The following is a 25,942-nucleotide window of genomic DNA, read 5'->3' on the forward strand; positions in this document are numbered from 1 at the left end:
TAATCTGCATTGGCCCGTGTAACCGGGCCGTTATACCTAGTACACCACAAATACTTCTTATTTGTGGCGTGATGTTAACATACACATATTTTCCACGTACTTCGTTATTCCCGCTCGCAACGCTCATTCGATCAACAAACAACAGCCGATTTTGATGTACACCACCAGTTGTCTCGCTTGCGCACGCGTCGTATGGATACGACAAAACCCGGCGGCATCTGTTTCGCATAGTTGCTCGCCAAAGGCAAACTAAAAAATACAGTGCCTTCCACTCGAAGCGGGACAGTTAAAATTTCGGAAACATGTTTAGCCGGCATTGGCTTTATTTAATGCGTCACTTCGAACGACTGCAGCATGCAGAAACGCGTGTGCTGCTTGCTCACGTGCTAGTAAGAGTTACTATACGCATTTCATGCAACCTCGACTATCAGTAGTAGACTATCCCATGTGACGCCTCGATTTCGTACACTTTTCACTATCGCTTCGTTAGGAACTACGGTGAACTAGAAATATTATTAAACAAGCAGCTAAATAAACAAACAAACAAACAAACAGAAGTCACATTGACCACGGTAGGAGGTAAAACTATTCCACTGGCATGTTACTATGACGTAGTACCGGTGTTTTTAATTTGTTGCGTTGAATGGAACAGTAAATCTTGCATCAGCACATTGTGTGAAATCTGAATCATTCACTTTGGTTTGAATTTGGTTCCCTTTTTGTGCAAGAGTCCAATATTCCAAAGGTTCACTTTAGGGTGCATCTACAAGGGTCGTGCCATCATTTCACTTGTGCCACGCGTGATCAGACACCCTGATTGTACATTATCAAACCAATCTTCCGGATTCAGACACTTGCTTCGGAAGTGATAAAAACACACCTGCAAAACCAGACCGGTTCTCTGTTTTTAAATCACCAAAAACACAAACAACTCGTTATCTCAATTTCTTTCGCTTATCGACTGGGACGTCACGGCGACTCCCCAAAAGCTTTCTGTAAGCGTGTGAATTTGTGATAACGTAATAAAATTTCAGACCGGTAACCAGGAACTGCACGTGTTTGTTTTCGCAAAGTTAAACGAATGAGCTAAGCGAACGAAAGTGTTCAGACGCTTTGTTGGATTAAACGAATTATGTTCGATAATCGCAACGCTCAAGATAACACTATAGTATTGTCATTGTCTTAACAATATCGGTCGTCATTTGTTTTTGTGTTCTGTTGAATTAAAACGGCTTTGGAGCAAAATGTTGTTATCGGAAAAAAACATTCCTCGACGTAAATCAGTCGCGATGCAGGTTATTTTTAATCAAAATTAAGCTCCTTCTAAATCGTTTTTAGCTCGAACAAAACTGAAATTGCCAATATTTTTGGGATCATAAGGAAGATTTCAATACTTTACAGCGCGTGTATATGAAAGTAAAAAATTCGCACGTACTTGCGTTTAAACTAGCAACGCCTGTAGGAGCGAGAAAGTGGATATGAAAAGAGAACACTAGCATGTGCCGTAGCGAAAGAGAAGCAATATCGTATGATTTTCAACCGGTACATTTCTAAACAACCCGGTCCGCAGTGTTCAGTTGATTGTTCTGCATCGTGGTTGTTGGCGCCTCTCAGGTGTTCCGGCGTGGTACATTCTGTAGCTGGAAAAGAGGAATCCTTGCTCCAGAATCCATCTCATCCGCTGGAAGTTCGTCCGCCTGTGACCTCCGACGTGCAGAACGAGCAAGCGTCCACTAGTGGCTTGTTTGCCGGCAAACTGCGAAGCTAGCGAACCTTTTGTGCACGCGGTACCTGGTGCATGTCTCCAGGCCAGTGATCAACGATCAGCTATCTCGACGGGTGCGCTAGAAAGGGTTTTGTTTTTGATAAGCAAAAGGTAAGCAGTAAAACAGTTTAACACGCCGCTTAAAAAGCGGCCAAACCGCCGGGCAGGGGTCAAGTGTGTGTTGTGAAAATACAAGGAAAATCTCAAGCACGCTGTAATCCCGGTGGTGAATGGTGGCATTTGGTGAAAGCACAATGTTAATTCGCAGCTAATCTTTCCAATGATAAGTGCATGGGAATCTAAATCCTTCCCCGGAGTGTTGGAGAATTGGTGGAATGGAAGCACATGCGGTGGGGCAATGCCGGGCGCGGTGCACCTATTGTTGTGTTTCATTCTAACCGCGCCACGTTGTTGCCAACCGTCCCTTTCTCACGCTGACGTGTATTCGAGCACGACGTGGTTTCTTGATCGGGCGAGATAAAGGACTTGATACTTGCCGATAGTGATTAGAAAATGCAACGCTCTTTTCTTCGTCCTCTGACTTTGAGGGTTTTTTTTTTTAATTTTATTGCATCCCATCATCCATGGTGACGTGATGAGAAGATGATCGGGCTACAGGCAAGCAAAATGAGAGCAAGAAAAAAAATGCTGTTCGCTTTTTTGCGAGAGTGTTTTTTTCCGCAACAGTCACGCCAGCGGCATGAACGAGGCAGCTGTGTGTGTGATGTTCGCGATGCGCGAGCGTTCGCGAGAGCAGGACAGCAGTCGCTATGCCGCCAGAATTTGGCGTTAAGCGTTTTCATATATAACGTTGGGGGCCCCGTTCTTACTAGTTCAGTTCAGTGACTACTTGACATCCGCGAGCAAATCATTTGCTGAGGAGGTAGCGACGGAAAGACGCACAGTCTCAACACACTAGCTGTTGGCGTTAGCCGGCAAACCTTCAGACATTGTGCGTGCGGCTGAAGTTTGCGGTGGAAGCTGCTCGGATTGGGAAGCCACCACCGAAACGACGGGACAAATTCTCTGGCAGGAAGTGAACGGGATTCGACAGTTGCGAAATATTCGCTTCCGGTCTAGTGCACTGGTGAGTGTTTGTGTCGGTGTTGAATTGTGCGCGCGTTTGTGTTTGTCAACCGTGGAAAACTGTACATTTTCCCCATTCATTCGAAAGTGGTGTGCTTTGTGTGCGGCGTTAGGATTGGGTCGCGCTTTCTTTTCAATTCCACGGCGTTCACGAAACAAACAAAAGCGGACAAATATCACGCGATGTGGACCGTCGTTATAATGAAAGGGAAGGAAAAACCACCAATCCGTCATCTGCTGCTGGCACAAGTTGTGCGAGCTCCAAATTTTTGCAACGGCAGCAAGCTGCTGGCAAGCACAATTTCCTGCTTTCCCTGTCTTTCTATCTTGGCGAGCCAAGTGGCGCATACACACACAGGCAGCGCGGGTAACTGCAGCAGAGCAGGCTGGGATGCGGTTTTGGGGAGAAAAATTATCTGAAATTTTCGATTGTCGTGAGGTGCGTTCTTCTTTGCGTTTGATCGGGGTTTTTTTTTTGGAACACGCCTTGATCGCGAGAGGTGAGTTGTAGGTCAAACTTTGCCACCGTGCAAGGAGAACGTGCCATCTCCCGATGCGGCAGAGTGTGAAAACTTGGAAGAACGTTACGTAAAGAAGCGCGCCGTGCGAATTGTGTCGCTGGAAAAATAACAAATCGCTGTCAGGTACCAGATTCGCAGTTTGTTGTAGAGCGAAGAATGGAACCGACGGTGCAACGGGATAGCGGAGCGGGGTGTGGAATTGATTGACAATCGATCAACATAAACCATACAAAGCTCCCGGACCGGGCTGCTCTTATTGCATTGCGTCCGACGATTAGGTTCGATTGATCCCAAGTGCATTTTATTGCAGATATTTTCTAAAGTACATTCATTTTTTTTTAGCAATTTTTCAACCACTCCAACGTGTGCAATAAAATTGCAGGCAGAAATGAATGAAGGGAGAAGCAGAATAAGAGAGAAAGATAGCAAAAACAGGAGAGAGAGTTATCTCGTCGTCGCCCTGTTGTCAAGGGAAGGTCGCTGCGAGTTTTGTACGTCAACACACAATTCAAGCAATTCGTTTTAAATGTTTCCAAAAACAAAACCTCCATGCCAACAAACGCTGCCGATAAATGATTCTTTTCATACTACACCGTGGCAAAACAAACATCATGTTCGCCGTGGCTACTTAGGAAGCGACGGTGTAGTTGGCAGTAGGCAGCAGACTGCGGGTAGCATAACTCTTGGTGTGCGCCTGTAGCGATGGTAGTACCCCGTCATGGATGGCGGCGAGCATATGCATCACGCCGGGGCCATGTGCGCCGGACACGCTGGCCCCAAGTGTACCGCAAAAATAGTAGAGAGAAGAAAAAAAAAGCCCTGCCAACGCTGATTGCTTGCTGCGGATCGGGTTTTAGATACGGACGCGAGTTTGAGGAAGTACCGATACACACGGGTTATTTTTATTCGCTGTTTGCAGGGTGTGTACTCTGTCATGCTGTTCCTCGTGATTCACCTCTCCCACATGGGTCTTTCATACAGCAAAAGTCATATTAGAATATCAAAAATTCCAAACGAATTCAGGGAAAACTGAGTCAAGGGAAGTGTCCAGTGCGTTTTTTTTAAATACAGCGAAAAAGCTCGCTCACTTGCTTGCTTCTCTGTTCATGGCTTTTTGGCCCCATTGGTGGAAAAAAGTGAAAACTCCTACGGTGAAGGAAATGTACGATGTTAGCAAAACTAGCGCGTAAATGGAAGAAATGGGGAAAAAATGTATATTTTATATGCTCGTCGGTCCAACCGTCGACGGTCGTCGTCTAAACGTTGCATAAGCAACAGGTGAGCAGCACTGCCAACACCGCGTTACCAGAGAGGAGTGCTTATGCTGCTCCGTGTTTCGTTTTTATACGTATTGCATTACCACCGTTCAGTGGTTGATTTTGTGCCCTCATACTTTGCCGATGAGCCCGGAGATGGCAAACCTGCGGTTAATACCATTTCGTAGTTTATCTAATCGAGGAAAACGTTAGAGGAAGTAGCACCCCCGCTAAGCCAATGTCGCTTGAGACGGATAGGAAAATTGAAAGGCAAACGAGGGATGGTAGGAGAAAGCAGTTTTTTTAACTCGTAGTCATATGTGTAAATAGTCGTTGAATGGAGGAAATAGGGAGGAAGAGCTAGCACGATTGAACAAAACATGCAAGAAACTATATTTTTCTACCCCATGTGGATTAGCGTCTTTTGGTGGTTCGGGTCGAGGTTATAAACCAGGAAATTTGCATCTGCAAAAGAATTATTTTACATTCATTCAACGCTAGGTCGAACTTCTGCTGTTTCTTGTTTAACTGCGTCTTCGATCGGGCGAATCCAAGTAAACACGAAATGACGTTTCTCAAAGGCAACAAACCGGTCGATTGACTTTGCACAGAGTTGCTGACGGTTCGAAAACTCAAGACGAAAAGGTTTAAACTTGCTGCATCGTTTCAACAGACCCGAAAACGGTGTGCGTATGCGCAAAGGAAATCGAACTTAAAATGCAATGAAGAAACCCTAGAGCCAACCGCCGACTGGCTAAAGTATTTGACTATTTGGATGTTCGCAATAGCAAAATAACTCGGAAAAGCCGCCACCCCCCGCCCTAGTAGGCGAAACGAAATCAACGCGATGTTGGTGTGCAGCTGTACAATTTCTATTTCATTCTTACCTTGATATGCTGTGTGTTTGGCTATTTCTTGGTCAAATAGATAGAAGAGGTTCGAAGGGAAGGAGGGGGTTCGATTGGATTTCGGCGTTAAATTCGACCGGTCCGTGCAACGTTCTCCGACGATGCAGGTTTTTGTTTAGAGCCATTGCGCCATGGAGTGGCCACACGCGTACTCACGCCGACTGCGCCGGCACCGGTTCATCGGGTAAATAGAACAAACGAGGGAGAAAGCTTTAATGGAAACGATTTTCACGCGCACTTATAGCAGTGCATGTAGTGTAGACAAGAAACTGAACCGGCCCAATAAAATATTGAAGGAACGTTTTTGAACGATAAAGAATACTTGATTAATTTTATCAAAATGGTATAGAACACCATTTCAAATAGAATGTCGAGAAAAAGGGAGGTTTAACAATTTAAAGTTTGATTTAATGAATGTTATCAAAACTGGTATGTTAAACAACAACAGTAGCTGGCTTTATCAAAACCAACACAAAAACTATCGTTTGTTTTAGGTGCTTGTTAGGACTGAAACTTCGCCTACTTCGTGCTCGACCAAAATTAAAATAGTTGTCTCTAGTTTGCCTAGTCTAAAATTATCCCCTCTAATAAACCGGATTTTAATACGTTTCATTTTTAGTTTATCGAGTTACCAGGTTGTTTCGACCATCGGGAATCGGCCTACCGCGGAGGTTGTTATTTTCGGTGGTTGTTACCACCACTTTAGGTTTGTACTTTAATTTGGATACAACTTCAACCACTTGGTGGAAGCTCATAAACATTATGCCTTTTGGTGGGACAACTGACGCAAAAAACCACATTTTTAGTATCAAGTAGACAGCGCACTTTCTGCAACGTACTCCTATCTACCCACTCTCCTTTTGCGCTCTAATAAGCGACATTAATGGAGTTAATGGAGGGACAAACCAAATCACAAGCTAAAAACAGATTTACGATGCTGTCGCAAGTTCGTTCTCCGTACTGATGACACGCGAAGACGAAAAGCGATAAGCGGTCCGGGCCTTATTAATGGAGGTCAGAGAGGTTGAACTGTACAAAACAAAACCCTCCTTTACTTTTAAGATTGCAGTGACATGTAAAAATTTTAGTGATTCTGGAAAAAAACTCCTTGTTTTCGGCACTATATTTTGATCGGTGTGGACTGTTGAGAATCTCTCAGTGCATGTTAAACTTCGGATGGATTTCTGCCCTTCCCGTAAACAACTAGAGGTTGGATCTATTTGTTGCAGCGAATGTATAAAAAAGAAACGATTCGCAAACGGTTGGAGAATGGCCGTAGAAGTTGCGCCACGAAAGACCGCAATGGTGTTTTTCCCATTGTCAACCGATTTAATCCACTGATACACACTTGACGTTGATTTGATTCAGCATTGATTGCGTTTGCATACTTCGGGAGGCTGCGAGTCAGTCGCGCTCCTCATCGGATGATTGTGGCAAATGGGATTTCGTTTTATTTTTTTGCACTCGCGCATTCAACTGCGCCTTTCCCACCCCAAATAGGCACGGCGTGTCGCCAGGAGCGATCAGCCAGTAGTAAGAAAGCAACCGCGGGAGAGGGCTTCTCCGAGGTTGGGGTGACGACAGCAACTTAGAACTAGGGCGAACGGAAGCTGCGAGGGAGAAGGGAGGCCGATCAGCCCTCCGGCACCAAACACGTGACCATGGGCTGATATGCTATGTGCGTGTGTGTGTGTGTGTGTGTGTGAGTATGTGTGGCATCACGCAAGGATTGCACCGCGAGGTTAAACCTGCCAAATTGTAGGCAATCTCGAGAAAGAGAGAAAATCTCATGCAATGGGGTGATGCTCCAGTCGCACGAGGATCAGCTGATCATTGTGCGGATTTTTCCTCTCCGCGCTATCCGTCTCTCTCTCTCTGTCGCTGGCTTTTTCTCTTGCGCCCAACGATTGGTTGCATTTGTTTAATTATGGCTACGGTGGCGGTGGATGCACGTTGCTGCACACAGTAACAGCAGTCACCAACGTCAGGTTTTCAACGAACGTCACACGACACTATGCACATGGTGGTCTGTTTCCGCCGCTCAGTCTCATCTCGGCGGCAAACCTCTCGGATCGCATCGATCCACCGGCGTTCGGAACCCGTGATCCTGGAAGGTCGCCAGCACTAGGACGGCGTGCCCGACCAGTGTCTGGCAACGTGAACCTATTGACGGACATTCGCATGACCCCAGCCGGTCGTTATAGAGGTCCTGGTGGAGGTTACGTAAACACAAACATGTAATCTGCGGATTTCTCCCGTGGGAACCGCACGCCGCAACCGCCATTGAAAGTCCGCTTATCAGCGTACCCACCGTCCATTACCGCTGATCCAAGCACATCCGGATAGGGGTTGGGTTTGGAGGCCCGAACGCACCGTTGCCAGTTCCATTCAATCCTCGGTGTTGCACGGCACGTTGCTAAGATTCCATTTTTACTGTAAAGTGTGAACAAATTCAAACTCCCCTCTGTCCGCTGTTGCAAAAGTGTTAATCCAAGTGTGCTGAGCGCAGGATCGATCATCGTCGATCGCGGTAAGAACGCGGTCGTTTAGATGCAGGGGAAACATATTTTTAACATTTGGCAGCATCGATTTGGCAACGGCATGCTGCCACCGGTCGCTGTGCGAGGGTGGACGCGGGGGTGGCTTTTAAAATTAAAAATGGAATGCCATGCCGGGTAGCACTGGCGTACGCCGTTGGGCGGAAGAAGCATAAACCGTGCCTTTGGTAGGGAGTGAGCTGCAGGAGACTTAGGATATTTTTAACATACGCGATCAGCGAACGATCAGCTGAAACCCATCTCTCGTCATCTCGCTCTCGTACCCTCTCGCCCCCTTTCCCTAATGGTTTACGGGTTGACGTCTGGTTTAAAAGTGTTTTATTTTTGCCCCGCTAATCCATAATTTGTAAAGGACGGTAACAAAAATGCTGTTGCAAGATCGCAATATGTGCAAAAATCAATTCATTAAAAATCTCACCGTGAACGATGTTGTTTTCAGATAAATATTCATTCATAACTCAATACATTCGTTTAGTTTGTTTCATTGATGTTCCCGTACAATCCCGTTTTCATCTTGGCGCATTTATCTTCCAACGTCTGAGTTAAATTCGTTTCGTGCGTTGCATTGTTCATTATTGTTTTGTTGCCACGGAAAGAACTGTACGGTTCCATTAGTACCCGTTTCAAGGATGCGTGCTGCCTTGGCTGTGTTTTGGCTCATTACAGATTCATAATTGATGTGCTGTGACGCTAGACAAATCGGGCCACAACCGGGAACTGTCATTCCATTTCATATTCATTGACCGTTGTTTTGGGGGGGCCCTTTGCTGTGGTCGCAGCAGCGTATCGTGGGCAATAATTAAAAATTCGTACGCAAATGATGATGCACGTGCTGTGCTTCGGTTGGTCACAGTTGTGCGTTGTTGTGGGCAAAGGCGACGGTTACAGAATGTTAATTCGCATCACTAGTGGATGGATAATGATCACCCGCTCGGCCACGTTGGGTGTCGGTACGGTGTGATTAAATGGTCAGAAATGATTTCCTCCAGTGGTAGGTCACTTCTGATACATGTAGCTGTAGAGGTCCGGTCAACAGCAAGTGTACGTACGTATTTTTTTGCGTATCATTTTAAACTGATTCCTTTTTGAGAGAGAGAGTTCACCCGCCAAAGTGCGTCATCTCGTAGTGCTTCGGATTGAGCTTCCTCTACTAAATCACGGAAAAGGACGGACCGAGCACGGGACTGATTAGTTTCCTTCTTCGTCACCCGAAACAGCGTCATTCTGGCGTTCGTGGTAAAGTGCTTGGTTCAGCGTTAATTAAAAGCAGCTAATTAAGAACACATTACAATGCCCCTTTTTGCTCGTATCTTTGTAGTTTCCCTGTAGTTGGGCCTCTCTTGTCGGAGAAAGGATGCAGATGCCCACAGTTTATGGCGTGTTCTGGCCAGGGACAAAAGAGAGATAGAAACAGACTGGGAAAATCCCGCAACCGCAGAAGAGCGCACCACCATACGGAATCAGCTGTTCTACGCTGGCCCATTCCCATGCTTTCCGCGCTGGATTTTCTAACGTACCCGTAGACCCCTGCTTTGCCTTCGGTTGTCTGCTAGCGCGAAAGTGTTGTGCGATCGATATTTTCCCACTCGAACTCATCAGCCTCCACTGGCACAGACAGTTGGGGGTTGGAGTATGGCGCGACGACATCGAGCCGTGGCCGCCGATGGATGGTCGCTCGGGATCGTCTGTTCCCTTTCTTTTATCGATTTACCATAAAAGAAAAAAAGAACCCACGAAGAGCAGGAGGATAGGTTTGACATGTCGTAGGAGTATGATACTGCGCGCAGAGAAAAAATGGTTCTTTGTCTCATTATTACGAAATCCAGAGCAAGATTTTCCCCAAATTATTATGCTCTGCAAATTTCCCAACGCTTCACGCCGTTTTCCTTTCAACGAAAAGAGAGAGAGGTTTTCGTTTGCGGAGTAGCGTCTGTTAGGAGATTTTCCGCCACTTCGCGCTTTGCAGAGTAGCGGTTTTCTCCGGAATGCCCATCTTGCCAGTATTGCCCTTGCCCAACGCGTGCCTCCGTAGGTCGGTCTCTACGTCTGAGAAGTTCCCCACACTAGGCTAGAGAAAAAGTTTGTTTACATAAACTGCTGGCCCATCAAATGTCGCCTCTCAGACCGCACCAAGTTCTGGGATGATGTCCGGTGTACATCTCTGGAAATTTCTCGTCTATGTATCTGCACCTTTCTCCGGAATTCCGACCGTTGGCTCTAGTCAGTGTTGCCTTACTCGTTCGGTCGGAGAGTCGCGCACTTCTACCGTGTGGAGTGATTACATATAGAGAAGCAGAGATCGATTTCACAAGCTTTTGGATTTGTGTGGATGCATCTTCTTTTGGTACCGTTGAGAGGACATTTGATTTTGATTTTACAAAGGCAGACTTACGAAACGGTGCAGTTTACAGGAATCTATTCCTCCTCCCGTGTTGTAGTAAAACAACGGAGCCCTTGTTAAATAAAGTGTGATTAAAGATAAAAGTCTTATCGTCCAACGAATTCGCTGCCAAAAAAGAACAAAATACGCTGCCTGTAGTTTGTAAGTGTTACATGACGTTGTTTTTTTTATAAAATCCAAATTGGAAATAAGAAAAGAAGTGTTTGTGGTAAATTGCTTGAAATGCCATTCTGCCAATCTGGATTTATAGGAATTGCGTTGTATCTTTCATCCGGTTTACATTCTTTGTTGGGCATGCTTCGGCCCTAAGGAGTCCGATTACGTGTTCCCCCCGGGGTCTGAGCGATACTCAATGACTATCACATTTCACTAGGAAAAATGGCAGTACGATTCCCCTCTACTTTCGCGTACATCCTTAACCTTTCTGCTTTGATTCGCACCGGGAAGTAAGTGGTGAGGATGATGAAACAGTGAAGCAGCTTTTGGTGCATATTGAGCAGAATTGACAAAGAAAAGCAGTTCAGAACAGTGCCCAGATCAAACCATCTGTTGCTCCGGGAGTGAAGTTCACATAGATCCGATGAAAGGAAATAATCACATCCTATCTAGATAGCGCGTAATCGAGAGGCGGTGTCCATGCCGCCCGTGCATGGTTCGTCCCTGGCAGAGGAAAGTGTTTTTCTTTTTTTTTTTTCTCTTCATCGTACCGTGAGAAGGTTTGCCAGGTGTATGTTTTAAAAATAAAAACCATAACTTTTTCTGGGGGCTACCACAAACGGTCGGAAGAGGAGAAATTCCAATACCGTTGGGTGGCGGTGTGCTGCCCCCGTTTTGTGTTGTACACGCAATGCGGTGATTTTTGCACGATTTCTTCTCGTCGAAACTCGGAGCTTGGGTGGAAAAATTGCGCATTTGTAAAGGCAACACTCATCTTGAAAGGACGCGCATCAAATCAAAAGATTCTAATTGTAATTGAAGAATTAATTTATTACATTGATTTTCTTTGATGTGCAAAAATGGAACAAGTCTAGAACCTTATTTTCGTCGTCATCCTCCCTACTCTCAGCGCCGAGCTAATACTGTTTATCGATTAGCTAATACACAAAGGAAGATGGCTCCATCCTTGTGCTTTGGGTGGGGTACCGTAGTTGTGCTTCGTACCGAGCGCCTCGATGTATGGATCCCCAATGACCCTGACCTTGCGGGGTAAAACAGCACTTGCCACTAAAACGCGTTAGTTTTTCGCAGTTATTTTTCTCTCTTTCTGTCGGGCAAACATATGGGGTTAATGGGTCCGAAGGAAATCCAGAGCTTATGAAAACTCCAATGTTTCACGTTTTTACTCGATTATTTATTGCTTCCCCACCTTTTTGCAGAGCACTTTGGAGGAAACCTCTTTTAACTGAGGCAAAAGTAGAAGGAGTTAAACAAACCGACAAAACAGATAAAAATGGCACCGAACGCAACGGTAGAGGCAACGGGTGTCCTGAACGAGGTGGACGCCGAAACGATCGACGGTGGGCTGGCGAAGGATGTGACGCCGCTGAAGCGCGCGGAAAAGCGCAAGATCAAGCTGGTATGGCGAAACGTGCTCGCCTTTGGCTACCTCCATTTGGCCGCCGTCTACGGTGCCTGGTTGATGCTGACCTCGGCCCGCTTGTACACGATTGCATTCGGTAAGTGTTTTTTTTTTTTTTTGGTTTTTGTGTTGCAACTAGGGGGAGCAGAATTGTGAAAAGGGCCTGGAGTATTGTTTTTCTTTATTACATTTTTCATTTTCCATCGGTAGCGTTTGTACTGTACGTCATGTCTGGACTGGGCATTACGGCCGGCGCCCATCGTCTGTGGGCCCATCGGTCGTACAAGGCGAAGCTGCCCCTGCGCATCATTCTGGCCATCTTCAACACGATCGCGTTCCAGGACTGCGCGCTCCACTGGGCCCGCGACCACCGGGTGCATCACAAGTACTCGGAGACCGACGCGGACCCGCACAATGCGACCCGCGGCTTTTTCTTCTCGCACATCGGCTGGCTGCTGTGCCGTAAGCACCCGGAAGTCATTGCCAAGGGCAAGCAGCTGGACATCGCCGATCTGGAAGCCGATCCTGTCCTGCGCTTCCAACGCAAGTAAGTATGCTGGAATGAAACGGATAGATCAAGCGGTGTGTGACGCTGTTTGTCAATTAATGTTTCCATGCTTTGTTTTGATATGGTGTGATAATTAATTTTGTATTCTTCTTCCTCCCCCTCTTGCCAGACACTACATGCTGCTGATGCCGCTTGCTTGCTTCATCCTGCCCACCATCACGCCCGTCTACTTCTGGAACGAGAGCTGGACCAACGCGTGGTTTGTCGCTACCCTGTTCCGCTGGACATTCATTCTGAACGTGACCTGGCTGGTAAACAGCGCTGCCCACAAGTGGGGCGATAAGCCGTATGATAAGTGAGTAGGCTTTTTTTTTGTTTTTCTTCCAAGCTAGCTGCAAGCTAGCCATAATACAGCGCGTAAAGTCTCGACTTCGCGATGCTCGCTTATCAGCAGTAGCAGTGCTGGAACGAATTTTCGTGTGATTCACGTGTGTCTTATTGCGAATGTTTTTTTGTTTTTGTTTATTACAGGAGCATTTCGCCCTCGGAGAACCGCACGGTGGCATCGTTCGCGTTCGGCGAAGGATGGCACAACTATCACCACGTGTTCCCGTGGGACTACAAGACGGCCGAGCTGGGCAACTACCGGATGAATCTGACGACGGCGTTCATTGACTTTTTCGCCAAGATCGGCTGGGCGTACGATCTGAAGACGGTCTCGCAGGAGATCGTGGAGAAGCGCGTCAAGCGCACCGGCGACGGTAGTCACGCGACCTGGGGCTGGGGCGACAAGGACCAGGACCAATACGAGGTGCAGCATGCGACCATCATCAACCAGAAGGAGGATTAGGGACGCACGTTTCGCGTGGCCTAATGAGCATGGGAAAAAACAGTAGGATATTGTGCGGGGGGAATATCATGCGCTCTTTTAGAAAAAGGCAGTAGTGATACGGGAAACACATGGGTGGCGCTCCTTGTGATAGGAATGAAATCGAATTTGGATCGAGAGAGAGAGAGATAGAGAGCAAAAGTACGATAAAACTTCGAGCTGTGTGTGAGTGTATGTGTGAAAGAAGGAAGTAAGATACTCGAAGTAGGAGAGAAAGATGAAGATAACATCAAAAGGCTGGTTCACAAAACACTACACTAAACTATTATAGCGATATCCCCAAAAATGATCCCCACAAGAACAAAAACACGCACCATACACTTATCATCAACATTCACATCAACAGCCATACACACTGCAGACAACTTACATGGTAACTGTAAATTTTGGTTTAAGAAAACGTATCTTGTAATTTTGGTTTTCCCCCTCCTCCCTCTTGTGCGGTACAACAAAAGGCGTACAACGTGCTGTTTGTGGAAATGGAAGTGGTCCAAGCTTGTCACCCCTTTGTACGCGGGACGGAATAAGGATTGTAGGGAGAGAGATAGAGAGAGAGATAAGCGGGAGGCGAAAAAAACAAACGGATAGCTAGCCTACTAGCACATAGATACAGGATTATCTATGCCATTGTCCATCCCAGTAAGTGATTTTTAATGCCTTTTGTCACAGAAAAGCCAAACTCCGATGAGCGCAGCAGCTCGAATTTTCCAATAGGCAGCAAGAACTAGCGTTGTGGATCCTTGTTCCCCTGAGCCAAGCGGCGATGAACAGTAGCAAGGGTGGGGAGGCCACACGGAGTCGACGGAACACCGGCGAAGCGAAGAAAGCGTGTGACACACAAGGACAGTGTGTTAGGAGAGGGTTTAGTTTTCTGAATTACTTCAGTTGTTCGCCCCACATGTTAGAAACGAAATAAGATTTGTTTTTTTTTCCAGTATGTTTAGAACGAGAGAATAAGAGATCTGTGGTTTATAGAATATATAATATTGGGGAACGAAAAGTCAGGGGACTGAAAAGAAAACAAACGGGGGGATAGAATCAACCAGGAAAAAGGGTCAGAAACGGCAACCAAAAGGTCGCGCTGCTGCGTTTGGGTTCGATTTCAATTGTGTAGACTTAAGTTAGTTTATTTATTGTTTCCCTCCCGCGCGCTCTGGGACACGATTCAATATAAACGATCCCGATTCGTTGTCGCCTGTACAAGTGGCGAACAGTAAATGGTACACTTTCAATTTCTCTCCTCACTCGAAAAGAGGAGGAGTGGGCAATTCCGACTTTCCTCCAAGCACATCATTTTGAGTTCCTCACACTCTTCAATTTTGCGTTCATGCGGGGGGGTGTGTTTTGATATCTTCTTCTTGGCGAATTGGCATGTTTTGATATCTGAATAATAATTTCCAAAAAGTCCCAAATAATTGTATCCGAAGAGGGTCGTAAGTGTACAAGACCGGGGTTGGTGGGTTTAAAAAAAATTGATTCATTGTAGACGCGTTACACTGTTCGAATGATTTGTGGGATTAAGCAATTGAACTGATCGGTAAAGAATTAAACAAATCCTACGGCCAACGAAGCTCTGTAGCTGTTCGTGCCGGTAGATCGAATGACACGGCGCGAGAGTAATACTCTCAGACAGTGTCGAGCAAACAAAACCTAGCTACAAAAATTCGTTGTTTCTTCCATGCCTTCCCCTACAACACATTTGCATATCGGGCGAGATGATAATGTGGATGGTCAGTTGTCCGAAATCCAAAACTTTTTTCAGAAAATGAAAGTTTATTTTCGTTCCGGGACGTTTAATACGTCCTTAGTGTGTTCCTCATTCAAAAAAAACCCTTCACTGCAAACAATTTCTTTCGTAAAATGTATGAAATGCTAACATTGTCTTTTAGCATGCTGATGACTTAGAAACGAAAATGAACTGAAAGAAGGTTGGGACTGTGAATGGATGGTTCGCTTTTGTGAAGCGGATATGTGCTGTAATATGCGAGGAGACTGAATAGACATAGGAGTGATTGAGATGGGATGGGAGGACAACACGAAGAACGGGGAGGGAATCAAGAAAAAATATGCAATGCATGGTACGCATTTGTAGAAGATCCGAGTCGAAGAAATATCAAATTGTCTTTGCTGCACTTTCGTTCGTTCGTTTCAAAAAGGAGTTTCGATTGCGGTAGCTCTTTGCCACGTTAAAACAAATAAGTATCACGAAATAATACACAAATCTGAAGGGAATTCCGCACACTCGGAGGTGTAAAGAGACATACATAAATGTAACAATCGGGGACTGAAAGATAAACTCCCTCTTGATGCAAACGGTGGAACAAAGCGAAGATCATAATTGATGCGGGGATGAAAAAGTTTAACTACTTCTTTTTGGATTTCCGTTTTGGTTGCACTCCCTCTGTTCGTGGCAAACAGTAGTGCGATATATCTTCTATTCCAATGTGAACCAGACCTGGGGGATAAGGAAGAAGCCTAGACCCAAAACGGACATGGAAAAAGGTTTTAGTGGAACGCAAAAAGTGGGCCAAACCCACTCCCCAATGCACAAACTTCGTGTAGGAGAAAAAAAAATTCAAGAGAAAGTTCAGGCGATATAGGAAATAAACTACAGTCATAAAAGAAAATGTTTGCATTCGGCTGGTGTATGGCACTTACGATCGGTGCCTGTAGGCCGGTTTAATTTATCCATTCATTGGGATACACATTTTTAAAGCAAAACTTGAAAAGTGTTTAAAAACCCTCCGGGAAACCAGGAAAAATACAAGATTTCGTAGGAGACTAAATCACGCGTGACCGCTGGTTACAAACATCCAGTCATCTCTGCTCTCACCGAATAATTAACCGTCTTTTTGTCGTCGTAAAAATCAATCAATCGTGTACAACTGTTAAGTCAAGACCGTGTGTCCTTACTGTTTGTGGGCTGCTGGAAGGAAGTCCTATCGATGGAATTTATGAACCACATATACATAAATATACATATATATTTAGAGTTGATAAACGATGAAAGCAAACAAAATTATTCATAACCCCCTCCTCTTTACCCTTCCGGTGGGGTGGGAACGTTCGCTGCTGATCGAATCGATCCTAGTGCGCTCAGTGATCGTGAACAATGCGAGCGGTTCTTTGGGCTCACACAATATAAGCTCGATCCTATTCCACATAGTGGCTCTTTGGAATGATGAACGTGAACTTAGTAAAACTCAAAATCTTTATTAACTCACCACTGAATAATTCTTGTATCTCTGTTTAGATAAACGCACAGCCAACCACAATGTAGACGAAACTATGTTAGGTCTAAAGCAGGACGAAACACATTTATATATCTTGATGGTGGTCCGGTTCTAAGGGACCAGGTGTGGTGTTAGCGGCGAGGATGGGGGCAGCAGCCGGGGAAAAAATTAACTTGCAAACCGATGTTGATCGACGCATGGGAAGTGGCATTAGGGATGCACAGAAGAATCTGCTAGCACCACTTTGCGAACTGTTTCAGTTTCGTTTTTCAAACCTCTCGAACATTTAAAACCTTCTCGATCCATGCGGATGCTCTGACGCCTTTTCGGTTAACTTCGCAGTAGTGATTTTATAGATGTATCAAACATTGTACTTTCCGTGGCGTAATTTCCGAACGGACCGGAGTGCATTACGCGTCGTGTCGTTATAAGGACGACAAACAAGTACATTTATAAGAGTGTATCTTCCGAGGCTCCGATGAGCAGGACCGGGTGTCAGAGCGGGAGCGGTGGATGGAGAAAGAAAGTAAAACAAAATATTGAAAAAGAAAACAAACTTTTAGTAAAACGATTGTTAGATAAATGTCGTTCGATTTTTCTTCGCATCTAAGCATGATGACTGTGTTGATGAAATTTTTAAATTTTTCATTAAACGAGTGTAGGACGTTGTTTCATTTTAAGATCTGTTGTTTGTTTACGCCGTCTTTCCATTTGATTTGAACTGTGATGCTTTTATTTGCTTATTCCCAATGATGTTGTTACTTACCAAAACCTGAAATGGCTCTAGTAAAAACAAACTGATTTCATCAAAATTCTTATTGTACATTTTTGGTATTGTGCACAGCCTAAAATGTGCAACCATTTCCCAGCTTTGCTCGATAATATGGAAATCTTGAAAAAATATGTAAAGAAACAGCTATTGTAATCCCGGAAAAGACAAAAGACATTTATGAGCCCGGAAAACTTTTAATGAAATGTCTTGGTATTTAAATTTGCCTACACATATCTCGTTCGTGCCGAGCTAGTGCAAAAGCTAATTGAACTGGTGAAACCCGAAGCTAGCAAAAGTCGTTTGATATTTGATGAGTCTAGTCGTTCAAATTCGATCTATTTCGGACAGCGATGCCTCAATAAATTACGAATATAATTACGCAAAAGTATGGTTGATAAATATTAAAAGAATATTTGTCGAATTATATGTTTGACCACGGCAATGGATCGGATTTGAAAATATTTTCTTTTTAAACATGTCCTCGATAGTATAGTGGTCAGTATCCCCGCCTGTCACGCGGGAGACCGGGGTTCGATTCCCCGTCGGGGAGATACTCATTTTTTTTAGTATTCAATCTACACTCATACACCAATTTTGAGTTGATATGGTATCCAGTTTTCGATTCTCAAATTTTCTGTTACTTTTCGTACTTCCGCTGGGTCCCTAGAATTTTAGTCGCGTTATTACTTTCTCTCAAAACTTTATTTGAAACATCCATCGCAGACATTTGATGGCGAATGAGTTTGCAGGTACTATACTTTCACTTAAAATATATGACGGGTCACGGACCTTTCGTAGCTTTTTGAAATTCCTTTCCATTACCAGCGCAATGTTCTCACAGCTTTGATTCGTGATTCATCTCCGATCTCTCCCAATCGGGTATCTTACGCTCCTTAATGCCACTAAAACTTCCTCCTCGTCCGATTCCTTGACGAAATTTTTCCGCCCCATGCTTGGCATCTTCCAGCAGCTCCACGGTGACAGTTGCCATTTCCTGTTCCATCGCATCCTCGAAAGATTTTGCTGAAAATGCCCCATAATACGCAGCATCTCGATCATGGCGAATGCAGAGCTGCGGATACTTTGCGATACTCATGGCTAGATTATAGGCTTGACCGAGCCCGGCCCCAACGGCAACGACACGATTTACGAGCCCTATTTCTAGTGCCTCCTTTGCGGAGACTGTCCTTCCCGTCAGTATCAGATCCAACGCTCTGGAAAGTCCGATAAGCGCCGGCAATCGAACGGTCCCACCGTCAATGAGAGGCACACCGAAGCGTCGGTTTAAAAATCCAAGGACAGCATTTTCCTCCATCACTCGTAGATCGCACATGAGCGCTAGTTCAAGCCCACCGGCCACACAGTACCCGCTGATGGCGCATACCAATGGTTTGCGTATCATACGTCTCGTGGGTCCCATTACTCCTTCCTCGTTTTGAACGATTGCTTGTGTCGGTTGCGTTTGTTTAGCGCTTGCTAGCTCGCTGAGGTCGTAGCCGGAGCAAAAGGTTCCGCCGATGCCGTGCAGTACGCCAACGTCCGCCTTTGGGTCGCTCTCGAAGGCAGCGATGGCCGAGGCAAGATGCTTGCCTGTGGCAGAGTCGATAGCATTTCTCACCTTTGGCCGGTTGATGCCAATCAGTGTAATGTTGTTCTCTTTTTCCACAATGATAGCACCTTCCATTGACGGTGGATCTAATAAAATTGTTTAGTTCGTTAATTGTTCGCATCAGTAAAAATCCTTCCTCGGTTGCTTTTGGTAGAATACCTATTGTTTTTACACTGTCACTACACGACGAACTGTCCCTAAACCACGCATGCAGTCCGACCCTTCTTACAAGATATGAAGAACCATTTCGCTTCAACACATGCATTGCGGGCTTTTGCTGATTTTGTTAACCTTTGGTCCTTTATTTCATAGCAAAGTGAAAAATAATAAACAAACCGGCAGAAACCGGTCCGTCATTTGACGTTTCAAAGACCATCAAAACAAAACAAACATTTGTCGGAGTGTCGGAAGTAGAAAATTCAAATTGTCCGTTACTACAACCAAACTCAATATAGGTTATGCTCGCTAGTCATAGACGCGTAGTTAGTCAACTCAGCTATTTATTTTCTTGATTTATCATAATACGATTTATCATAAACACAAACAATAATTGAATTTGTATACTTTTACTTTCGTTGATCGTGTTTCATTGAATCTATACAATGCAATCATGTTAGAGATATTTCTGGTACTTATTACCCTTATGGTACTCAAGCGAGATGTTAGCGACTTTTACACACTGATATTACTTTGCAAAACTTTCATACACATAATTGCAGCGGTAAAATAAGATAAACAATAAACAGTAAACCCAAAACTTGTCAAACTAGTATAAACATTTTAATCAACAAGTCGTAGGCGCATGTTTTGAAACACGCAAAACCCGTAAGCTAGTGGTAGAACCAACCGTTTCTCCCATCGTGATTCGTGATTATTTGTCTGAATATTGGTCAAGAGAACTTTGTGAAAATTTCAGTTATTAGTGAGTATCATGTGATCCTTGTACATTGTACATCGGTGTATGAAAGTATTGTAATCTTCTCCTTACGCGCATTTGATTCTACGATGCTGTTGGCGAACCTGTGTTAACTATCTGCGTGTGATTTACTAAGGTTGAAGATGCCGGTTGGATGTACGGAGATGGACATTTGTAGCGCCGGATGATGTGGATCAACTTTCATAATTGGCGCTTCAGACTTCTGTACTTCAGAACATGCCTTCGCGGCAGGTATGTTACCAAACACCAAATCGAGTTGTCGTTCGTTGGGATTTTTTATGCTGCTTAGTTGTAAAAGTTTATTGCTGTCTATGGCGTTCACAAAATGCAAACTGCCCGTGGGTTCCCGGATCGGTTCGTAATAATCGAAAGTAGCGTTGCTATCTTTGTCCGAAAAAGTCCGTGGACCGGTCCATGAAATACAACGTTGATTGAAATTTCCCATTACAAAGATCATATCGTTCTTGGTTGTGAGGCACGTGATATCGTGAATGCTTTTAGACAGCACATCATTCGTCGTGACGTTGCATACCCCGACAGAAGGCAGGTAAATTGCACCAAGCACGATCGTCGGATTTGTCCTTGTTAGTCTCACCCAAACTTGCTCGATGGCATGGTCGACGGGTTCCATTTTGGCGGGGCCTAGAGTCGATCGGCAAGCAATGAGTACACCTCCACCACGATTAAATGGACTATTTTTTCTATCCCACCGGAAGATCACATAGCGCTCATCACTAAAGTAGCTGGAGGGTATGCTTTCGTTGAGCCATGTTTCAGTAAAGACAATTATGTCATATTTGCAATTGGATAGTGCAAGTCGTAATTCGATTAGTTTTGAGCGTAAGCCTCCCACGTTTTGATAGTATACTGACAATGGTGAAACGGGCCCGCGCGTCGGTGATACCTGCAAGTATAGTGTATGTATCGTATAGTGTATAAGTATAGTATATGTATCTGTAGTGCAAGTATAGTGTATGTATCAGAAGGCAGGTACATTGCTCTAAGCACGATCGTCGGATTTGTCCAGGTTAGGCTCTTAGTTAGCTTTAAGTTTAAGGCCCAAAAACATGCAATACCATCACCATTCAATTTTATATTTCTAAATTTCTAAAATTTCAATTTTGATTAAACCACACATTGTTAGTAACGAATCGAATTTAAATTAAAGATAATTTTCTTTTTTAGTTATTTCATAGCCAAAAGCCTGATTTTCACAGCCTTATTTAATGCGATACCATCAATATCTTTTTAAGATCATTTTCCACGAATATCATTTTCTACGAACGAAGTTGACAAGCAATTATGGTTTTACTTTTTAATTGAATAGTTGTTTAGGCGATTTAAAGTTGACCATCTTGAAATGTTTGAAAGAGAAAAGTCACGAATAATGTTTCGCAAAATTACTACATTTGAAAATGTCCAGGACATTACTTTTGCTAATCCATGTCCATAAGCCTTAAACTATTTTTAGAATTCTTTGCCACTTTAATCAAATCTTTGGAGTGATCTCTTTAATTTGTGTTAGTGCATCAATCGCACATTTAAACCCAAAAAACACGGCACCACTAAATCAGCACACAATTCAGATAAGTTGGAACATTCTGACATTTTCATATTCTTGATTTACTTTCATTTTGATGTAAACTCAGAACATCATCACGCATTTGATGAAATAAGCAAATTTCTGGCCAAAAAATAAAAATAATTCCAAAATAAAAATTTAAAAAAATCGGGCCAATAGGCAGGGGTTCTTGGAAGCTCGGGCCCTAAGCAGCTGCTTTGTTTACTCACCCTATGATCCGCCTCTACCCTGATGAGAGCATTTTTGTTAGTCCCATGGAAATCGAAATAAAGCATGACCATAACTAAATTGAACAGCCGGTCAGCCGGAAAATAATATTTTAAATAGTATTAGTAAATAGTAACAATGAAGTTATGAATGTTTCAGACCTGTACAATTTTTTTTCGCGATATGCCGTACAATGGAAATTGAACGACCAAAAATGAATCCGCACAAATCACTGTAGCACCAAGGCAATTGAGCAAATTGAATAGGTCGGTAATCTATTAAAAAACGAAATACAAAAATGATTAGTATTTTTCTTTGGTACAGTTATACATAAGGTTTGTTATAAAAATAGTTATAACACGTAAAACTGTTTACGTGTTACCTGTTCTCATAAATTAATGTATTTTGTTTTTCGGTTCCTGCATTAGCGCCCGTATCGTGGAAAGGGACACCGGTTTCGCAACCTCCGTTCACTTCCTCTTGCCAAGAACATCTCTAACTGTCCCAACACTTCGTGTAAGATGAGTTTTTCGATGTGGCGAAACTCTGGGAAATTTGGTTTTGGTACCAAGTGGATCTTATTGGCCCAGTACCACTCCAAGACAACCTTGGAATAATGGCAGGTCGAAAAATCAGCAAAAAAAAGTATGTGAATTTATAGGTACAGGGAACACGTAAATATTAAAAACCTATTTAATACTGTAACTAACTGTAACTATATAACTAACTATAAAGCTGTAACTATATAACTGTACAAAAGAAAAATACTTTTAATTTTTCATTGCTTTTATTATGGATACCAGGGCTTGTCAATCTGTCCACCGACGCTCCAGTGATTTGTGCGGATTCATTTTTGGTCGTTTACGTTTGGCGCCACAGTAGCTCGCTTTCCTTGGTTCAATTTAGTTATGGTCATGCTTTAGATGAAATATGAAATTGCAGTCGGATATCTATTATCCGGGGCCAGATTTCCCGACGGGCGGATAATACGTGGGCCTGAATACCAGTTTTTTTTTTGTTGCTTTCCCTTCGCAACTCAACTTTTGCACTATAATCGTACACTTTGCTTGAATCCTTATCGATTATCCAGGGACCGTCCGATCTACTGAACACCCCTGATAATCGAAAATCTACAGTACTTTAAATGAAGGCATTGGTAAATTATATAAAATCGAAAAAATGTCATGTAATGTATTACTTTAGTATGATATGAAAATATTTTAAATTAATTGAGTTTTAATGTTGATAGTGAATGAAAGAGCAGATATTACTTACATCTTTGTTTTTTCTTAGTATGTGGTCGTTTTTTGTATCTAAAAATCGCATTGCTTCATAAGCGAACCACTTTTTTCCTATAGAATTACAATAACAAAAAATTAATTTCACTTTGTTTATGTCATGAAACAGCTAACGAGATCTCATACTTGCCTGGACAATCCTTTCCATTTTTTAAATTTTCATATTTTTGTTCAAGTGTTATCCACATTTCTTTGATTTTGTTTAATTCCATCTTCATCTCGGAGGAAACCACTTTCCAGGACAAATGTGCACTCTGATCTGATTCATCATAGTTTTTAACCCAGATGCTCGGGTGATCTTTTACGAGACCTATAAGACGTAGCTTCTTATTGGGTTTATTTGGAGAATTGACAAAATCCGCATGTACCAGCACATTCTTTTTGTCACATTTCGACGTCGTCGGTATTGCTGGAAAGAAATTACAAACATTTGAATGAACGCTCGGTTCGAACACAAAATTTAAAATGGCCCCTGTAGCGGCAGTATATAGATTGGTCTTTGCTCAATGTGTTTCGAAAAACTGATTAAAACAGTAATTAAAATATATAACGCACATGTTTTCACTTTTCACATAGCTTACCTTCGACATCAACAACAAGTGGTTCTTTAAGGGTAATCGCTGTCATCTCGTTATTAAGATTGTCGATTTCCGATTCGGCCTCTTGGACGAAATACTCTCCGTGTAGTTTCTTTTGATTAGCTTCCACCAGCCCGCTGAACTTGAAGAAGTCTTCAACTTTAGCAGAGCATTGCAAGCATACCAAATCGGGTATCTTGCATGGTTGGCTATCGATTGTCTGTACCGCGGTATCCTAAAATCACAAGCAAAATGTATCGTAAAATTTATTGTTTGTTAGAAGGGGCCACCCAAAACATAAATGCCCACCCAAAATGGAAAGATTGTTCCAATCATTTGAAGGAAATGTTCGTTGGCTAAGGAACAGGATAAGTCTTCTTGTCGAAGGCATTTTAAGCACAATCGACACTTAGTACCACACATTGTAAAGAGTTCTTAAACTTTCAACGGAATTCCTCCAACAAATTTGCTAAACCTAAACGCCACTACTTCACTCTTTTCAGCTCAGCAGACGATCTGTCACTGATTTGTACGACGCTCCAAAGTGGGCGAGTATGCGTTATCATGTTGCGATTTTGTGCACGCGAAACTCCACATAGCACAGTGATGTCAAACTTGTTGGAACGAGGCAATGTCCTACCCCTCAAACTGACAGTTGCTTACGTCACTCTGACGTATGGGGGGAAATGATTCAACCTGAAATGTGAACTATGTATGAATTCATTCCGCCAATAGAACTCGAACAAAACGCACGTGTCACGAGTCGTCTTCTTCTACAAATCAAATTATCCGAAGCTAAGTTACGTCCTCCCAACAAAACTTAGTTATCCTCGCGGACCGCATTTCCTCCCAAAATAGGTTTGCCGGCCTAAACATAGTATTGGTTGGGTGTATGAAAATAGGTTCTTTGTCAGTGTGCTTTTAATTTAATATTTATGATCCTACGAATTTGTTATGAATCATATCCATCTTTTCATTTTCACGCCGACATATGGCGGTGGACAAGAGGTTTACACACATTTTTCGAGATAATCAAATAAAGGTATAATCCCAAATGAAGCCCCCCCGTCGCCGCATCGTCATTTTTTCCACATGTGCGCCTGAAAGTATGCAATAGGTGGCACATCAATTCAGTTTGAATATTTGAACAGTTGAATTTCCGTTAGAAGCTGTAATGACTTGAACTAATCGGTTAAACTGAGCAAGATGGAGATCATAAACCAATGAGTTGGACTGAAGAAATGAGTTTGAAACGGCGGCGCGCCCGCAGCGAGCGCAGCGAGCGGACTGCGCTAGGTCTACCGAAAAAGGGAGTTTGTTATAAATTTGTGAAATAAGTGTTAGAATTAGAGGTATATGGTCTAATTTCGGATCGGGAAACAAGGAACACGTGCGACCGATTCCACTATACACACAGGAATGAATTCTTTATTCAACAGTTCCGGTCATTTGACACATGCAGTGCTGCCAGTGTCATCAATTCAGTAGTTGTTCAAACCAGCTTGGTTCAACACTTCTTGTCAAACCAGGTTGGTTCAACACTCCTCCTCAACGCTGAACGTTTTGATGCCGATTGCCTCCCGATGTTGTCGAAGCTTCACCGCTTGCAACGGTTTCGTGAGTAGATCAGCTTGCATGTGCTCGGTCGGGCAATACTGCAGTAGCACGATGCCGTCCCGAACCATTTCTTTCACAAAATTGAATTTTGTATCGATGTGTTTTGCCTTGCGTTCAGCTCTGTCTCCGCTAACCATCGCAATGCAACTTTGGTTGTCCTCATTGACCACGACCGGACCAACCTGTTGTTCGCCAATATCTGCCATTAGCTTGAGGACCCATTTTACCTCCTGCAGACACTCGGCAAGGGATACATACTCGGCCTCGGTGCTAGATAGTGCCACACACTTCTGCTTATGGCAGCCCCATCCGATGAGCCCGCCGCCGAACTTAAAAAAGAACCCTGAGTTGGATTTGCGGTCGCTCTCGTCTCCTGCCCAGTCGGCGTCCACAAAACATTCCAGCTTCTGTTCGCTTCTTCCGAGGTAAAGTACGCTGTCCAGTGTACCCCTTAGGTAACGTAGTATTCGCTTAGCCTCATTCCAATCCGCTTCTGATGGATCTTGTACTCTCCTTCCCAGAATGGCTGTAGCTATTGAAATATCGGGTCTACTGGTCACAGCAGCGTACAACAGAGCCCCAATAAGACTTTGGTACGCTTTCGCCGAATCCAACTTCTTGCCAATCTCCTCCTTTCG

General features: G+C 43.8%; 4 protein-coding genes and 1 non-coding gene across 6 annotated transcripts; 2 read left to right on the forward strand and 3 right to left on the reverse strand.

Annotated features, from left to right (window-relative positions):
- The first annotated feature begins 1,589 nt into the window (after positions 1-1,589).
- LOC131260973 (acyl-CoA Delta-9 desaturase-like) lies at positions 1,590-14,689 on the forward strand. Of its 2 annotated transcripts, none has more exons than XM_058262839.1 (5): positions 1,590-1,876; positions 11,872-12,171; positions 12,285-12,621; positions 12,752-12,937; positions 13,114-14,689. In XM_058262839.1, exons 2-5 carry the CDS (start codon positions 11,946-11,948, stop codon positions 13,430-13,432), a joined length of 1,068 nt encoding a protein of 355 aa, XP_058118822.1. In that variant the 5' UTR covers positions 1,590-1,876; positions 11,872-11,945; the 3' UTR covers positions 13,433-14,689. The 2 variants fall into 2 exon arrangements, with proteins under 2 accessions (XP_058118822.1, XP_058118823.1); XM_058262840.1 differs by lacking the exon at positions 1,590-1,876 and adding an exon at positions 2,643-2,852.
- Positions 14,690-17,954: 3,265 nt separating this feature from the next.
- On the forward strand, positions 17,955-18,026 carry Trnad-guc (transfer RNA aspartic acid (anticodon GUC)). The gene has a single exon. It is a non-coding gene; the product is annotated as a tRNA-Asp (tRNA).
- Positions 18,027-18,115: 89 nt separating this feature from the next.
- LOC131260974 (uncharacterized) lies at positions 18,116-19,387 on the reverse strand. Its single transcript, XM_058262841.1, has 2 exons — positions 19,245-19,387; positions 18,116-19,171 (listed from the first exon to the last, which is right to left on the reverse strand). The coding sequence occupies exons 1-2, from the start codon at positions 19,348-19,350 to the stop codon at positions 18,312-18,314; spliced, it is 966 nt and encodes a 321-aa protein (XP_058118824.1). The 5' UTR covers positions 19,351-19,387; the 3' UTR covers positions 18,116-18,311.
- A 710-nt stretch (positions 19,388-20,097) lies between these two features.
- Positions 20,098-23,159, reverse strand: LOC131260975 (uncharacterized). The gene is made up of 2 exons (XM_058262842.1): positions 23,087-23,159; positions 20,098-20,926 (listed from the first exon to the last, which is right to left on the reverse strand). Exons 1-2 carry the CDS (start codon positions 23,135-23,137, stop codon positions 20,111-20,113), a joined length of 867 nt encoding a protein of 288 aa, XP_058118825.1. The 5' UTR covers positions 23,138-23,159; the 3' UTR covers positions 20,098-20,110.
- Positions 23,160-23,207: 48 nt separating this feature from the next.
- Positions 23,208-24,137, reverse strand: LOC131262588 (uncharacterized). The gene is made up of 3 exons (XM_058264634.1): positions 23,997-24,137; positions 23,691-23,922; positions 23,208-23,518 (listed from the first exon to the last, which is right to left on the reverse strand). The coding sequence occupies exons 1-3, from the start codon at positions 24,108-24,110 to the stop codon at positions 23,208-23,210; spliced, it is 657 nt and encodes a 218-aa protein (XP_058120617.1). The 5' UTR covers positions 24,111-24,137.
- Positions 24,138-25,942: the final 1,805 nt, after the last annotated feature.

This window comes from Anopheles coustani, chromosome 3, assembly GCF_943734705.1.
Source record: "Anopheles coustani chromosome 3, idAnoCousDA_361_x.2, whole genome shotgun sequence".
Taxonomy (NCBI): Eukaryota; Metazoa; Arthropoda; class Insecta; order Diptera; family Culicidae; genus Anopheles; species Anopheles coustani.

Coding starts and splice junctions, on each gene's coding strand:
- LOC131260973 (XM_058262839.1), top strand. CDS start 11,946: ATGGCACCGAACGCAACGGTAGAGGCAACGGGTGTCCTGAACGAGGTG. Junction 12,622..12,751: donor GTCCTGCGCTTCCAACGCAA/GTAAGTATGCTG, acceptor CCCTCTTGCCAG/ACACTACATGCTGCTGATGC. Junction 12,938..13,113: donor GGCGATAAGCCGTATGATAA/GTGAGTAGGCTT, acceptor TGTTTATTACAG/GAGCATTTCGCCCTCGGAGA.
- LOC131260974 (XM_058262841.1), bottom strand. CDS start 19,350: ATGCATGTGTTGAAGCGAAATGGTTCTTCATATCTTGTAAGAAGGGTC. Junction 19,172..19,244: donor TGACAGTGTAAAAACAATAG/GTATTCTACCAA, acceptor CAATTTTATTAG/ATCCACCGTCAATGGAAGGT.
- LOC131260975 (XM_058262842.1), bottom strand. CDS start 23,137: ATGCGATTTTTAGATACAAAAAACGACCACATACTAAGAAAAAACAAA. Junction 20,927..23,086: donor TACTAAGAAAAAACAAAGAT/GTAAGTAATATC, acceptor CTATACTTGCAG/GTATCACCGACGCGCGGGCC.
- LOC131262588 (XM_058264634.1), bottom strand. CDS start 24,110: ATGTGTGGTACTAAGTGTCGATTGTGCTTAAAATGCCTTCGACAAGAA. Junction 23,923..23,996: donor GAACAATCTTTCCATTTTGG/GTGGGCATTTAT, acceptor TTGTGATTTTAG/GATACCGCGGTACAGACAAT. Junction 23,519..23,690: donor ACTTGTTGTTGATGTCGAAG/GTAAGCTATGTG, acceptor ATTTCTTTCCAG/CAATACCGACGACGTCGAAA.